The sequence below is a fragment of the Saccopteryx bilineata genome, chromosome 1, assembly GCF_036850765.1.
Source record: "Saccopteryx bilineata isolate mSacBil1 chromosome 1, mSacBil1_pri_phased_curated, whole genome shotgun sequence".
In the NCBI taxonomy this organism is placed as follows: domain Eukaryota; kingdom Metazoa; phylum Chordata; class Mammalia; order Chiroptera; family Emballonuridae; genus Saccopteryx; species Saccopteryx bilineata.
Genome location: NC_089490.1, coordinates 386,962,790 through 386,979,535, shown reverse-complemented (window position 1 = coordinate 386,979,535; position 16,746 = coordinate 386,962,790). Strand labels below are relative to the sequence as shown.

Here is a 16,746-nt window from a genome sequence, read left to right as displayed (position 1 = left end):
GAATGCTGAGGTTGCCAGTTCGAAACCCTGGGTTTGCCCGGCCAAGGCACATACAAGAAGCAACTGTGAGTTGATGCTTCCTGCTCCTCTCCCCTTCTCACTCTCTCTCTCTCTCTAAAAAAGAAAATCAAAAACAACACCAACAACAACAAAATAAACAGTGAGATATCACATCATACCTGTCAGAATGGCCATCATCAATAAAAAAAACAAAATTAAACAATTGTTGGTGAAAATGTGGAGAAAAGGGAACCCTCATGTACTGTTGGTGAGAATGTGGATTGGTGCAGCCACTGTGGAAAGCAGTATAAAGTGATCTCAAAAGATTTAAATGGAACTGTTTCATGACCCAGCGATTCTACTTCTGGGAATATATCCAAAGAATCCCAAAACACTAACTCAAAAGAATATGTTCACCCTATGTTCACTGCAGCACTATTTATAATAGCTGAGATTTGAAAGCAGCCCAAGTGCCCATCAGTAGATGAGTGGATAAAGAAACCATGATACATTTACACAATGGAGTACTACTTGGCCATTAATAAGAAGGAAATCTTACCTTTTGTCATAGCATGGACGGGCCTGGAAAGCATTATGCTAAGTGAAATAAGCCAGTCAGAGAAAGACAAATACCATATGATTTCACTTATATGTGGAATCTAATGAACAAATTAAACAAAATAGAAACAGACTCAGATACAGAGAACAGACTGACAGCTGTCAGATGGGAACGGGGTTGGGGGACTGGATGAAAAAGGTGAAAGGATTAAGAAAAAATAAATAAAATCTCATAGACAACAATGTGGTGATTATCAGAGGGAAGTGGAATTGAGGGGAGGCAGAAGAGAGTAATGGGGGGACAAATAGTAATAGAAAGAGACTTGACTTGGGTTGGTGAACACACAATATAATATACAGATGATTTATCATAAAATTGTACACTGAAACCTATATAATTTTATTAACCAATGTCACCTCAATAAATTCAATAAACATTTTTTAAATGCTCTAATAGAAACTTTTGAAATATTTTAGTATTTGGTAAATAAATAGAGAATTATATAAGAATCCAAGTTGTACAGAAACTAATTAATGCAAATCTTTGGGCTAATGAGATTTTGGTCTGATCATTTTAATTTTAAAAATAGGTATATGTTGGCCTTGGCTGGTTGATTCAGCAGTAGAGCATCAGCCTGGTGTGTGGAAGTCCCGAGTTTGGTTCCCAGTAAGGGCACATAGGAGAAGTGACCATCTGCTTTGCTACGCCACCTCCACCTCCCCACCTCCCATCTCTCTCCCACAGTTATGGCTCAAATGGTTCGAGCAAATTGGCCTCAGGTGCTGAGGATGGCTCCATGGCCTCACCTCAGGCACTAAAATAGCTCAGTTGACAAACAACAAAGCAACACCCCAGATGGGGAGAGCATCGCCCCATACAGGATTTGCTGGGTGGATCCCAGTCAGGGCTCATGTGGGAGTCTGTTTCTCTATCTCCTGCCTCTCACTTAATTAAAAAAAAAAGTGTATGTATAAAATATAATGCCACTGTTACATTTCATTCTTTGAACTTTAAATTCTTCTACATAGATTTTACCAGTTAGATATATTATTACACTCCCAAAAACTATTTAAACTTTTAAAAATGGATGTCTTTATATTATAAAAGGATTGGTTCTACTAAACCATCCACTGTGTAAAACTGTCAAATGTCACCTCAGACAAACTTGCTATCAATAATAATTGTATTGCTCTGCAATGTCAATGTAAATATTATTTCCATGATTCTTAATTCATTTAAGATGATTCTTAATTCATTTAATACTAATATTAGAGTGAGTAAAATAATGAGGGATCTTTTGTTACCTGAACAATTTCTAAAAACTAAATTCCTAAAGAAAACGCCAATTAAGATGATAAATTCAGTTTGGTATGTACATTATCTTAACAGAAAATAAAGTTAGTACATTTTGAGCTACGAGTAAAAGTGTTAACTTGTCATCTAGTATATATATGTATAAAATATATTAAAATTAACAAAGAAAGCTTATGAATTAAATAGGTTGAAACCAGTAATTCAGTAGAAAATTGATCTTTGATAACATAATCTTAATGAGAAAGCTATAAAAATTATTCTGTGCCTTTGGTATCCAGCCTGGCCATCAATGGTTCCTTATCTCTCCAGAACACTCTCACTTCCTAACAGCCTGTTAACTTTTTGGGCTTTTGTGTTGACATTTGTAATGTCCTTGAGTCATTTTTAACAAGTTTCTTGTTTCTGAAAAAAACCTAATTTCCTAATAATTATTCCTTCATGTAGCTATGCTTTACTTTAATTACTGTCATGCTAAACCAAGACTGTAATCATTTTTTGTCCTGGGCACCTATGACTTATGCTTATATTTTCTTGTAATCACTAGTCCCCTGGCAACTCTTTGTAATACAGCCTTCACAAATTTGGGGCCCAAATTAAGAATACTAAAATTGTTAAAATATATTTTACATCCAAACTATCACTGGTATGTCCCAGATAGCCACTTGTAGCACTACTGAGCCAGGAAAATAGTAGGAAGAACTAGATCTATAGCATATTTTCAAATCTTTAATTCTCTTATGAGAGCTGGCCTAATATAGAGAAACCAAGCTATAGTTATAAATGAATATGGTTCAACATCTGCATATTTTTCAGAGTCAACAGAAACATATTCATGATTCATGATTTTATGAGCAAAGACTGGCACAACAATGTGAACAAAATGAGTTTTCAGATTATGTCTCTTAAGTACAAAATACTCTTGTTAATTGATGGCAATTTTAAAATACACTCTATAGAAGTCCCTGGAGATTTATCAATGCCTTAAGTGTCCGTCATAAGGCTGATGCCCTCAGGATAACAACTAGATCATTAATTAGCTCTATATTATATCCCAACAGGGGATTCCATTTTGACATTGTTAATTACTGTAATAAATTAACCAGAGACCATCAGTCTTATTAACAGGTGGTCCCTACTTTTCCTCCAAGCTTGCCAAAAGGCCTCAGAAATAAATCAGAAAATTGAGTCTTCGGGAAGAAACATCCACCAAATAATAGCCTGAGTGTAGGCCTGTCTCAGTACTCCTGGCTATTACTAATGCTGCAGAGAATCCTTCCCAGTGTAACTCAGCACTGTCCCCAAAAGTAGACTATCTGGCAACTGAACAGCAAACAGACTGAATTTACAGTGCTCTGACAATCAGACACTGTAACAGCGTGCTGCTGACCCAAGACCCAATGGGACAAGATTTAATTTTCCAAAACTAAATAGGACCAATGAGGACAATATAATAGTGGTTTTGCAAAAACATCTTTTCTTTCGTTTTAATTTTTTACTAACCCCCATTGTGTCTGGCTATAGTTGAGCAAATTAGAATGATACACTCTTTGAACGGTATGTTGTTCCTACTAATCCCACTGAATTCAAGAAAAAATATTCTCTGGGAAAGCTTAATATAGCTTATAAACTATGGCAGATTGCACTTTCCAAATCCAGATTTTATTTTCAAAAAATATCTCCCTTCCCACACATTCTTCACAGTTACCAACCCACTCCCCGATCCAGAGGTGGAGTCTTTTCCTCTCTCCTTGAATCTGGGCAGGCTCATGACTGCTTTAACCAACAGAGTACGGCAAAAGTAAGACTAGACAAATTCTGTGAGTAGGTCACAAAAACGAATCAGCTTCTGCCTGGTTCTCTTGGAACACTCGCTCTGAGAGTAGATAGTTAGCATTTAGGAAGCATTAGGAAGTCCAACTGCTAGAGAGGCTACCCCAGTTCCAGCTCTCCTGTCTTTCCCACCATGGCACTAGCCTGTGAGAGAAGCCATCTTAGATCTTCCAGACCAGACTGTCCATCCACTGAGTACCAGTAAGGGAGTGACCTTTGTAATGCCATGAGGAGCAAAAGGAATGTTCCCGAGTCCTGGCAAAAATGCTGACCGGCAAAATTTATGAGCATCTAAAATTATTGTTATTTGACATTGATAAGTTTGGGGAAGTTTGTTACACAGCAAAAGTAACTAAAACATGAATTAATATATCAATACATCAATTTAGAGATGATATTTGTGTACAAAATACAACATATTGATTGGTCATGTCTGCAAAACTAATCAGAACAACAGTCACATATTATATAACATGTCTTCACTGAGTTCTTTTACTTTACATGACAATGCAATTATTTGCAGATGCTCGGTAAGAATCTATCCCTCTCCCTATCAGGATATAATTAGAGAAAACAAATTTGTAACCATGACCATGCCAGAGATGTTTCATTTAACAGTAAATCTCATTTAATTAGGCATGACAAGCCGCTCGGAAGAACAGGATCACACTCCATTCTGTGGAAACCGTTCCAAAGGCCTTCCAGGAAACTCCTGGCACCTCGATGGCTTGCAGAGTCTCAGCTTTATTGGTGGTAAAGCATGTCACTTTCTGGAAGAGGAACAATGACAAATCTGGGCATCTTGGAATAAGAGGATAACCCTACAGGCAAAACCAGTAGAGGCAAATGGATGGTTTCTGGTTCCTCACCTTGGATCATGGGAACTCTAAGGGCAATAAAAATTCTTCTGGTACCACAGAAGTAATAGAAAAATATATATTACTCTAGGGACCGCATAAGATTAACTCTCTAATCCTAACATCATGTGGCTCTAGTTTTATTAAATATAAAACAAAAAAGGTCTCTATGTGTTCACTAATTGTCTTCATGCAAATGAAACAAGCTAAAAATAATAAAGCATTACACTAACAATACTGATAGTAATCAGAAAAGTGTGGAACAAACTTATTTGGTCAAATCCACATGGTAAATTTGACTTGATCGTAGGTAAAAATTGAAAAAGTCCAACTGATATTTCTCACCTTACCCTATTCCTCTATGAACAAACTGACTATAAACAAGTAAAATTTACATTTCTAAAAGTTTTACATTTCAAAAGAGAAAGTCAAGGGATTATAGGGCCATCCTAAATCTTTACACCTGAGATAAAATACAAAAAAGGAAAACATGTTTGGTCTTATTTAAAATCAAAGACAGAGCCTGACCTGTGGTGGTGCAGTGGATAAAGCAGCAACCTGGAATGACGAAGCTGCTATTTTGAAACCCTGAGCTTGCCTGGTCAGGACACATATGAGAAGCAACTACTCCAAGTGGATGCTCTCCACTCCTTCCTCTTTTGTCTCTCTCCCTCTCCTCTCTCTCAAATCAATAAAAAAAATATTTTTAAAATAAATAATTAAAATATAATCAAAGACAGAAAAGTTTTTTTTTAATTGAAGCTGCTTGAACTGTAGGCACTCAGATTTGCCACATAATAACATAACTAAATATTACCATCTTGATACATATTCTACAAACCAGTAAGTTGTTCGGAAAGCTAGTCAACCTCCTTTGGATTGTGCTTTATTGCAGTAAAAACTCATCTCAGAATTCAAATCAAAATTGGCAAAAATACTTAATATATTGATAATTCTGTAACAATGATAATAAAATAAGCTCATTATATGTCTGATGACTTTCAGCTTGTCTTAATTCAGTGGGTGACTGGGACCCTTATAAAGAACTATAATTTCATCAAAGAAGTCAATCTAAAAAAACACTTACTCCTTTATGGCAAAGCATTTAGTTCCCTACTAAATTATATATAATCCTTTTAACTTTTTCCTGAAGAACTTTTATGAGTACTCTGTCCTTCATATTCACAAAGAATTGCTTCTAAAGGCACAGAATCCCCAAGACAGTGGAGAATTAGAAGTGAGAAGAGCCAAGAAGTCCCTTATTTTCTTAAGTTGGAAAGTAGTTTTGTTTCTAATCTCCTCCTTTCTTCTTTTCTTCTCTCAGTCAGATAGGAAAGACAGAGGAATGAGTTTAACCCACTGGAGTGAGATTACTTGCTGGACCAGAGGAGACAAGTTAGCCTAGTTAAACTGACTTTCTAGACGTGTTACCTAACTGAACTCTGACTGGTACAGACAATGGTGTCAGGAGAGAGATCCCAAAAAATAGACTTTGGAGGACTTTTGTAGTGGTTTGATTTGATCCCTGAAACAGAAGCATCACTCTTAATCAAATAAACACTGGTTTCTGCTTATAAAGAATTATCTTCCAAAGAAGTGCCTTAGGAAACCAAGTGGCTGCTACATTGGAGTTTGGCAGAAGTAAGTACAGAGGCTGTGGTATGACAGGGCTTCTGAATGCGTGGGAGCACTTACCAAATGCAAGTGACAAGGGGGTCTTTAAACCTTCAGCTCACATTTCTGATCAGAGAAGCAGGTAATTCTATGGCAGCCCTAATAAAAATTTTTATGTCTTACAGACCGAGAGTTCTCCTAGCTAACATCAGATGTAACTGTGCCACTTGCAGAACTGCAGTGTAAGTTGAATTTCATGTGTGTTTCATGTACGAATTCCACCATGTTTCATGTATGAGAGTGAAAGCACAGAATGAGAAAGAAGGAGACCCTGAGACTTGGGATAAGGATATCTGGGGGGACTCAGCTGAAGCTGATAATCCTGAACCCCTCAGCTACTCTGAGCCTCCCTTGCCAGTGGAAATAGAAAGAGCCTGCTCTCCTGTGTCTGAAGAGATTAGCTCTCCCTGGCTTCAAGCACTTGAAATAACCTCACCCTAACTCTAAGGGTGGTTTTCTTGCAAGAGAAGTCCTCTTCTCAAAACCAACCAGACCATCCCTACTACCACCCATAACAGGGCCCTACGACCATCCATAACAGGGTTACACCACAACATTCTCTGGGAAACGAGTACAAAGTCTGATCCACAAATCACACACACAAAAAAATTGCAAAACTTTACCATTTTGTATTGGCAAGAACCTGGGACATCTGTGTGACAATGGATTCTAAGAGTATTAGACCAAGGAAAATAGGTTATAACACTAGATTGGGCCACTTTATTTTATATGAGTCACCAGAGTTTTAGGATTTAATGGCTAGCTTATACAACTGGAAGGGGCTCTAAGAGTTAACTTGGTTGGCTGACTAATACTTGGACACCATAATAGCCTCCATTTAATACAGTTGGGAGGTCCTAACCTGCCTGGCAAAGTGCAGAAGCAGGGATCCAAGAGCTTCAGGAAACAAGAATGTGCAGTGGACTTACCACACGCAACTTGTGCACACAACCCCTCCGCCACTATCCCCCAAGCGGGCCCAGTGGGTGCCCCCTTCACTAAGGCTCCAGCTTCATGACTAGAGTATAATTATAAGAGCAAGAGGTTACTAGCCTGGTCCTGGGATACCCTGCCAGTCATACAATTCATTGTTTTGTTACAAAATAAAAATCTCTCCATTTTCTCTCTTTAGCTCCTGCTTTATTTCCTTTATAGAAATGGCAATTATTTATTTGTCTGGGTTTTTTTTTTGTTTTTTGAACTATTTGCTTCCCCGTCTCCTCCACCAGCACATAATTCCATGAGAGTGAGGCCTGCATCTCTGTTTTTCACCACTGTATCCAGCTACCTAGCACTGTACCTGGTACACAGGCCCTCCATAAAGAGGTGCTGAAGGCAGAAACAGAGTTAATCTGTCTTTGTCAACATTACATTCTGGTCCTTGCTTCTCCCGGAATAGACATGTTCATGGAAACATTATCCTCCCAAAGGGATGATTTATGTCTGAAATTTATAAACAAATTTATAAACCTCCTTCCATATATTTCTTCAGCTTAGAATGAATGAACTGGTCTGCTGATACCACCTCTTTCATCAAATTTATATTATTTCCAGAAAAATATTTTTCAAAATTTCAACCAAAAACCCCCCAAACAACCAAAAACCTTTCCTTATAATAAAGGTCGATTCAGTGCCTCCACTGTCTAGTCCATCACGAAAATGTCTGAACAGGTTCCTGTCTTACTCCAGTCACACTTCTGCCCCAGTCACGTGTCACCTCACACCACAAGCTAACCAAATTCTCAACTATCATTGAAGTGTATCTTCTGACTTGATAAGCAATTCTTGTGCAGGCTCGAACACTTGCTGAAAGAGTGTCATGAGGTAGCTTTTCTTGTTTCCCTATCAAGCAGATGGTGGATTCATTCATATCACAGCATTTCAAAACACAATGTTCCATTTAATCAAAAGCTTCTATTTTCTGCGTAGGAACCTTTACTTTTGGCAAACTACTAGATGCTTTCATTAGCAGCCAATTTTACACACACACACACACACACACACACGCAAACAGCACATTTTATCGCAAGAAGACTTCTACACATGACTACAAGTAATTAAGAAAGAAACAGTACTGAAATCCAGGCTATATGCTGAGTCCACCTACTCCCTGAGGCTTATTAGTGTCACAGCAGCTTAATTCAAATTCACACCTCAGCAAAATTGCAAAATACAGTATGTCCTGGACCTTCAGGATGGCATTTACATAGTTGAAACCTTGCAAGTTAAAATCCTTAAATGCCGAAGACTTCTTCTTTATCTATATACCACGTGCTCACCTTTGTAAAGATCCATGCTCTCAGCAGGGTAAAGAAAAATTAACACACTTAATCTTAGGAATCTATAAAGATTGTTTTCATCTAAAAATGCAGTGCATCCATATACAATCTGTCCAGTAGGACGAGCGATGGTCTGGAAAGAAATATACCTCACAAGGATGCTAGAAGGATCATGTGAGGGGACAAAAAAGATAATAAGGAACTACATACATAAATGTTGGTGGCAGGTGGCAATCTTAATATAAATCACAGTACATTGTATATTTAAACTTACTTAACTTTATATGTCAATTATGTCTCAATAACGGTGGGAAAAATAATCAAATATAGTAGAAACCCCCTCTTCTCAAAGAATTGGGGCAGTTAGTTGGTTACTTAGAGAAGACAGGTAAAGCAAAGAATCCTAAATAAAGATAAATACATATTGTAACCATTTTATTTGCATTTAAATCATGAGTAAGTATATAATTCATTCACCAGTCCTCCACGTGGCCAGGCCTACCTTCCAGTTCAGATCTGCTGACTGGGATCCAGGCTTTCCTGCATAAACCACGCCCACAATGCCTCACTTATATGGCACTTTCAGTCATTTTAAAGGAGGCAAATGCTTCAACATGTATAAAATACTCAGAGAGCAAATTTCTTCTTACTTTTTATCATTTTTCCTGTATTTTATACTTGTTTTGTTAGCCCTTAATTCCACACCCAATTTCTGAAAGAACTTACTTTCCTCACTTTTTTCCAAAGCATTCAACTTAGTTTTTGTAGAAATAACTCCCCTTTTTTACACCAAGATTGTATTAGTTTACAGAATATTTAATAACAAACGCACCCCGCGTGAGTGAGTTTGGGAACAAACACTACTGACTCTTAATAAATACACAATTTGACTTGTGGGTGTACAAGGCATCCTCCTGAGAAGCCCACCAGCCAGCCCTCATCCTGGGAATGTCAGTCAGGAAGTTTACAAGGGATGCAGATAGGACTGGTTTAGCTGCCTGGGTGATTAGTTAGATTTAAGTCTAAAAAGTCTTTGCCACAGTATGATGTAATTCAGGTCTCAAGCATAGCTGACTAAGAAGAAAGTTGCTCCCGTCACATGTATATGTGCTAACCTTTTGTATTTTTCCTCAATCATATGAAATACGCTATTTAGAGACAATAAAGTTGGCCTGACCTGTGGTGGCGCAGTGGATAAAGCGTCAACCTGGAATGCTGAGGTTGCCGGTTCAAAACCCTGGGCTTGCCTGGTCAAGGCACATATGGGAGTTGATGCTTCCTGCTCCTCCCTCCCCCTTCTTTCTCTCTCTCTCTCTCTCTCTCTCTCTTATTCTCTCTCCTCTCTAAAAATTAATAAAAGTAAAAAAAAAAAGTATAAAAAAAAGAGACAATAAAGTCAAAGAGCTAAAAACACAAGAATGTGGAAATGAAGCAAGAAAAAATGTTTAAGTAGAACATGATAAAATAATCAGAGAATTTCATTCCTGACAAAGTAAATGAGTCAGTAAAAGGCATTCTAAGCACATTGCTATAGCCCTATATTAATTTGAAAAAATTGATGATCCATTTTTAAACAGCCTGTTAGCAGAATGAAAAAGAAGGTTTTGTATTCATTTACTAAAGACGAGGGAGGGGTGGGAAGGGGAGGCGGATGTGAGAACTTACTTATTTCACTGGAAACCTGGTTCAGTTTATCCTGTGACCTGCTGATAAGGACAACCTTCATTCCACGCTTCGCTAACTGAAACAATAAGAGACAACACATGGTTGAATCACAGCTGTGCATCTCATTTGAAAACAGAAGTTAGAAATAGCCTCATTTTAAGAAAAGCCAAATTAAAAAATGAAAACAAAACAAATAAATGCAAGTGTAACGAATGGGCGATCCGAAATGAAGACTTTGTACAAAAGGGTTCCCTTTCGCACAAGCTGATGTATAAATGGCAGAGGGTTTTAGAAGGGCTTCTGTTACTTTTTCATTGTGTAGCCATCTATACTGTTTGAGTTTTTAAAAATCACAATTATTTATCGCTTCTATCATTTAAAAATTAACTTTTTTCTTTTTTTACCTGCCCTGACACATCGTTATCACCCCAAGTTTCCAGTTTACATTTGGGTTCATTCTTGATGAGGTACATTCCATCATTAGAGCGTCTATCACGCAGAGTACTTCCACTGCCCTAGAAATCCTCTGTTCTGCCTATTCATCTATCCTCAGCCCCTGGCAACCCCTGATCTGTTTACTGTCTCCACACATTTTGACTTTTCCAGAAGGTCATCTAGTTGGACTACTCCAGTGCGTATCCTTTTCAGACTTGCTTCTTATATTGAATAAAATGAACTTAAGCTTCCCCTATGTCTTTTCTTTAATACATAAATTTTTATTAATTTTAATGGGGTGACATCAATAAATCAGGGTACATATATTCAAAGAAAACATGTCCAGGTTATCTTGTCATTCAATTATGTTGCATACCCATCACCCAAAGTCAGATTGTTCTCCATCACCTTCTATCTAGTTTTCTCCGTGTCCCCCCTCCATAACCACCACACTCTTGTCCATGTCTCTTAGTCTTGTTTTTATGTCCCATCAATGTATGAAATCATGCAGTTCTTGGCTTTTTCTGATTTACTTATTTCACTCCGTATAATGTTATCAAGATCCCACCATTTTGTTGTAGATGATCCGATGTCATCATTTCTTATGGCTGAGTAGTATACCATAGTGTATATATACCACATCTTCTTTATCCGGCAAAAAAAAAAAAAAAAAAAAAAAAAATATATATATATATATATATTTATTTATATATATAAAAAAATATAAAAATATATATATATAAAAAATATATATATATATATATTTTTTTTTTTTTTATTTTTTTTTTTTTTACTGTGACTAAAGCCTTTAAGCAAACTCTTGGCCAATACAATAAGATATAGAATTGTGACAACAATTCCAGTGCCATGCGGACTTTTCCTGGATGTGGACTTTTTCTGGACTCCTGCTCCTTGTGATAGCTCCTAACGGACTGAACTGGGGTTGGGTTGCATTCGCAGGGATTTGGCATGGTGTTGGGGCCAACTTGGACTTGGTGAACATGTTAAGGACACTACTCTTTTATGGATTCTTGTTGTAAAAATTAACTTTTAAAAAGCTTTTATTCAGACTGTACAAGACTGGCAAAGAAAACTATAGCTAAAATGTTAGGAATTCCTAAAACTAGAATCAATTTAAAATTTTTTATTTAAGCATTATACTTTATGGACAACAAAGGCAAACTAAGATAGTTTATTGGAAAAATTGACAAAGAATTTCCTGAGGAGCACCATCTTCGTACACACCTAGCACTGTGTAAGTGCCACAGAATGAATAAGGTTTACACGAATGTGCTTCCTACTCCAGAGACACATAAAGACAGACGCAGAGGAAAAACACTAATATACACAAAACTTTTTAGTGAACTATTCCAGATAGTATATAAATGAGCAATAAATTAGCTGCTATGAACCATTAGTGATTTACTAAACCAATATTACAGTCTTAAATCCTAAAGTTGTTTTTTATTAAGTAATAAATGGTATTGCAAATGAGAAGATATAGAACATTTTTTAATAAAAATAACAAACATTGGTAATAATTTGGTAAATTACTCTGCTGTAAAACCACTAAAAAACTCATGAGTCCAAACAGAGTTCTTTGGGGTTTTTTAATTAACAGGGAAGGAAGGATAAAGGAAAGCTTTTATTTATAGAAAAACCGCATCTAATAAGTGTAGAGGAATGATCTGATTAGAAAATCACCATTTTTAAACCACCACAGTAATGACTAATTTAGGCAAAAAACTTTAGTGGATGTTAAAAACAATTAGGTGAAAATCTGTTGGGAAATGAGATATTCATACAAGCTCAAAGTACTACCCCACATATTTCTTATTAATTACAAAGAGGAACGATGCCGTTATAATGGGGAATCATGGCGGGCAGCATTTTCATAAATGATGTATCACATCACAATCAATAACAAAATAAGAGGACTGCCGAAGTACCTCCTGATAAGATAAAGCCAGGGCACACTAGCACCTGTGTAGCATTCCTGCTTAAAAAAAAAAAAAAAAAAAAGGCTTAACCCGAATTTATCATGAGGAAACCATCAGACAAATCCAAATTTAGAAACCTTTCACAACACAACTGGCTTGGATTTTTCAAAAATGCCACTGTGAAAACAACAACAACGACAACAAAGGAACAAAAACAGGCTAAGGAACTTTTGAGTGGAGAGAAATGACACCTAAATGCAATACCTAAGCCTTAACTAGTGTGGAATCAAAGAGCTAGAAGGAAGGTTAGTGGGACAATTGAGAAATTAGTATATGGGCTGTATGCTATATAATCAGTACAGCAGCAAGTTAAATTCTCTATGTATTACCACTGTATTGTGGTTATGGGGCTCAATGTGCTAGGTCTTAGAAAATTCAGGCTGAAATATTTAGGGTTGAATTGAATGATTCATGTCTGTAATTCACAGACTGTCCAGAAAAATTATAATTAAAAGAAAGAAAATTAAATGTGGCCAATGTTAATAATTCATGAATCCTGGTGAAGGGTATATGGGTATTCATTATATTCTTCTTTTTCTATAGTTTTGATATTCAAAATAAAAAAAAAAACTGGGAAAACAAAAGAGGACATACAAATGGCCAAGGAACATGTAAAGACACTCAACATCACTAATCATTACAGAAATGTAACCACAATGAGATAGCACCTCACAGCTGTCAGAAAGGCGCTCATCAGTAAATCAGCAAACATAAGTGCTGGTGAGGACGTGGAGAGAGGAGAACCTTCATGCACTTTTGGTGGGCCTGCAGAGTGGTGCAGCCACTGTGGAAACCAGAATGGAGGTTCCTCAAATAGTGACCTTATAACCGGAACTCCTCTTCTGGGTATATACGATATCTGATTAACTCCAAAGCACTAATTCAAAAATATATACAGACCCCTATGTTCATTGCAGTATAATATTTACAATAGCCAAGATATGGGAGCAATCCAAGTGCCCATCAATAAATGAGTAGATAAAAAAAGATGTGGTAAATATATACAATGGAACAGTATTTAGGCATAAAAAAGAACACAATCTTACTATTTACAAGAGTATGGATAGACCTAAAGAGTATTATGCTAGTGAAATAAGTCAGACAGAGAAAAACAATACCATATGACTTCACTTACATAAGGACTCTAAAAACAAAATTATACAAGCAAAACATAAACAGACTCATAGACACAGAGAACAAACTGAGGGCTGCCAGACGGGAGGGGGTTGGGAGGCTGGGTGGAAAAGAGGAAGGGATTAAGAAATACAAATGGGTAATTCCAAAATAGTCACAGGGAATATTGTCAATAATATTGTATTAACTATGTGTGGTACCAGATAGGTCCTGGAATTTTTAGAGAAATCCCTTTGGAAAATATATATATAATTGTATAACCACTATGCTGCACCCCTAAAATGACTATGTTAAATGTCAACTGTAATTGAAAAAATAAAATTTAAACAAATAAGTAGATGTCAAGGATTGTTCATACTTACACAACATAAAATAAAATTACACTGAAATTTCCACAATTATAACTTACCAGGATGGAAAGTTTTATATTCATTTTGATTTTGTATTTTTAATTCCAAAACGAAAGGTCTTGAAAATGACCTACCTCTTCTGCATATGACTTTCCAATCCCATCAGTACTACCTGTGACAACTGGGAAAAGAGAAAAAGGAATAGTTTAGTTTAAGAACTGCAATGAAGAACCGATCACAGAAGAATTGATTGGTTAGGGTTCCCCAATCAGACACAAGAGGACCTGTGTTATACGTTGATGGCGATTTGAACCACCAGGAGCAATACCAGTGGTTCAAATTTAGGACTGAAAACCCATAATGGCTAAAACTGTTCAATAAAAGACTGCAATACCAAGTCTTGCCAAGGATATGAAGCAACTGGGACTTCCACACACTACTGGTGGCACTGTATTTCCAAAGGCAAACATTTGGGAAAAACTATTTGGCATTATGTCCAGAATTAACCATATACCTACCCTATGACCTAGCAATCCCCAAGAGGTAAGAATGTCCATGGTAGCTTTATTCATGCGTAGTAGGTAAACATGGCCAAATAGCAAGCTACAGGAGAATAAGTAAATTGAAGTGTATTCATACAATGGAATACTAGATAGTAGTAAATAGAAAACCCTACTGATACAGGTAAACATCAACATATCTTAGACATTATGTTGAATGAAAAAGTCTGAAATAAAAGTGTCCAAGCTGTTATAATTCCATTTATGAAGGTAAAAAAAAAAAAAAAGAAGAGACAAAATATAATCTATGATGACAGAACTCAGAATATTGGTTACCTCTGGGTAAGGCAGATGACAGGGAGGGGGCATTAAGGGGAAACTTCAGGTAAAGGGACAACTTTCTATCTTGATTTGCACGTGTGTGCGCATGTATAAATTCATTGAGCCGTATACACTTAGGTACACACTTACTATACCTGTTATACCTCAATAAACTCACTTCTGAAAATTATAGGCATTAAAAAATTGATTAACATCTATTTCTTCCATGGAGAAGTATATTCCTCTTATAAGTTCAAAACAGGCAGCAGAAACATTTGATAGTTATAATGGGTCAGGCTACAGCACTGCACCTGATCTCTGAAACACTGAGATCATGTGTGTTACAGATTCAGAGCACAGCTGTCTGCTCCGAAAGGTTAGGGATGCTCCTCAGACTTCTCTATGAGTGTTTCCAAACCATTTGTAGATTATGGAAAACAAGTAATGGTATACAGTAGGATTTTCTTGTATTTGTCCTAAAACCACTTCTTTCAAATTACACAAGATAGCCCCTATTTTTACTAATCAGAAATATATCAAACACACCCAATTCTTCCTAGCTATGCTGTTCATAATCTTAGATTTTCATCATGGCCTGAGCAGTGGTGGTGCAGTGGATAGAGAATTGACCTGGGATGTTGAGGGCCCAGGTTCAAAACCCCAAAGTCACTGGCTTGAGCGTCGGTTAACCAGCTTGAGCACAGGGTAATCGACATGATTCCAAAGTGGCTGGCTTGAGCCCAAGGGTCACTGGCTTGAGCCCAAGGGTCACTGGCTTGAGCACGGGGTCACTGGCTTGAGCACGGGGTCACTGGCTTGAGCATGGGGTCACTGGCTTGAGCCCAAGGGTCACTGGCTTGAGCCCAAGGGTCACTGGCTTAAGCACGGGGTCACTGGCTTGAGCCCAAGGGTCACTGGCTTGAGCACGGGGTCACTGGCTTGAGCATGGGGTCACTGGCTTGAGCATGGGGTCACTGGCTTGAGCCCAAGGGTCACTGGCTTGAGCACGGGGTCACTGGGTTCAGCCTGAGCTGCCCTCTCTCCACCTCCATTAAGGCACATATAAGAACCAATCAGTGAACAAATGAAGTGATGCAGCTATGGGTTGATGCTTCTCATCTCTCCCCCTTCCTGCCTCTCTCCCACTCCCTCTCTCTCTCCTGCTTAAAAATAATGTTAAAGGTCATAGATTTTCATCATGTTCCTGCTTGGCCTTCATCTTTCCAGTTTCAAATACTTTTTAGAATTAAAAAAAAAAAAAGTCAAACATATCCAAAAATAAAGAGAACAGTATAACAAACTCCCATGCACCCATGACCCAGCTTAAACTATCATCCACCTGAGCTTTCTCTTGCTTTCTGTACATCCCCACCAGCGTCCTCCCACCTCAAACTGTTTTGAAATGAATCTCAAACAACACATCACTTCATTCAAAAGTATTTCTGTAGGTATGCTATTAAAAATAACAATATCATTAACATTCCTAAAATGTAAATAATAATTCCTTGACATCAAATATCAAGTCAGTACAGAAATTTCTCCAATTTTCAAAAAAACTTCTAATAATTTGGTTGAATCTGGATTCAGTAAATTCTGTACCTAAAATTGGTTAATATCTATTCTCTTTTAATCAATAGGTTCTATCTGTGTTGATTTATCTACTTAATCTCCATCTCTCTCTCTCCCCTCCCACTACTTCCTCCTTTCCACTATCCCCTCCTTATTTGTTGAACACACTGGGTCATATGTTTATACTTTCCCTGCCTGGCATTTGCTGATTGCGTTCCCTTGATGTCATTTAACAAGTCCTTCAGTTCCCTCGTGGTTG

The 16,746-nt window shown here is 37.3% G+C and overlaps 1 protein-coding gene across 1 annotated transcript in view; it reads right to left on the bottom strand.

Annotated features, from left to right (window-relative positions):
• Positions 1 to 16,746, bottom strand: part of HSD17B12 (hydroxysteroid 17-beta dehydrogenase 12) — a 158,050-nt gene that overhangs the window by 88,970 nt on the left and 52,334 nt on the right. Inside the window, exons 2-3 of the mRNA XM_066251322.1 lie at positions 14,232 to 14,278; positions 10,179 to 10,254 (exon numbers count right to left, since the gene is read on the bottom strand). Of these exons, the coding sequence (XP_066107419.1) occupies positions 10,179 to 10,254; positions 14,232 to 14,278 (123 nt within the window). The remainder of the gene's footprint in view (positions 1 to 10,178; positions 10,255 to 14,231; positions 14,279 to 16,746) is intronic.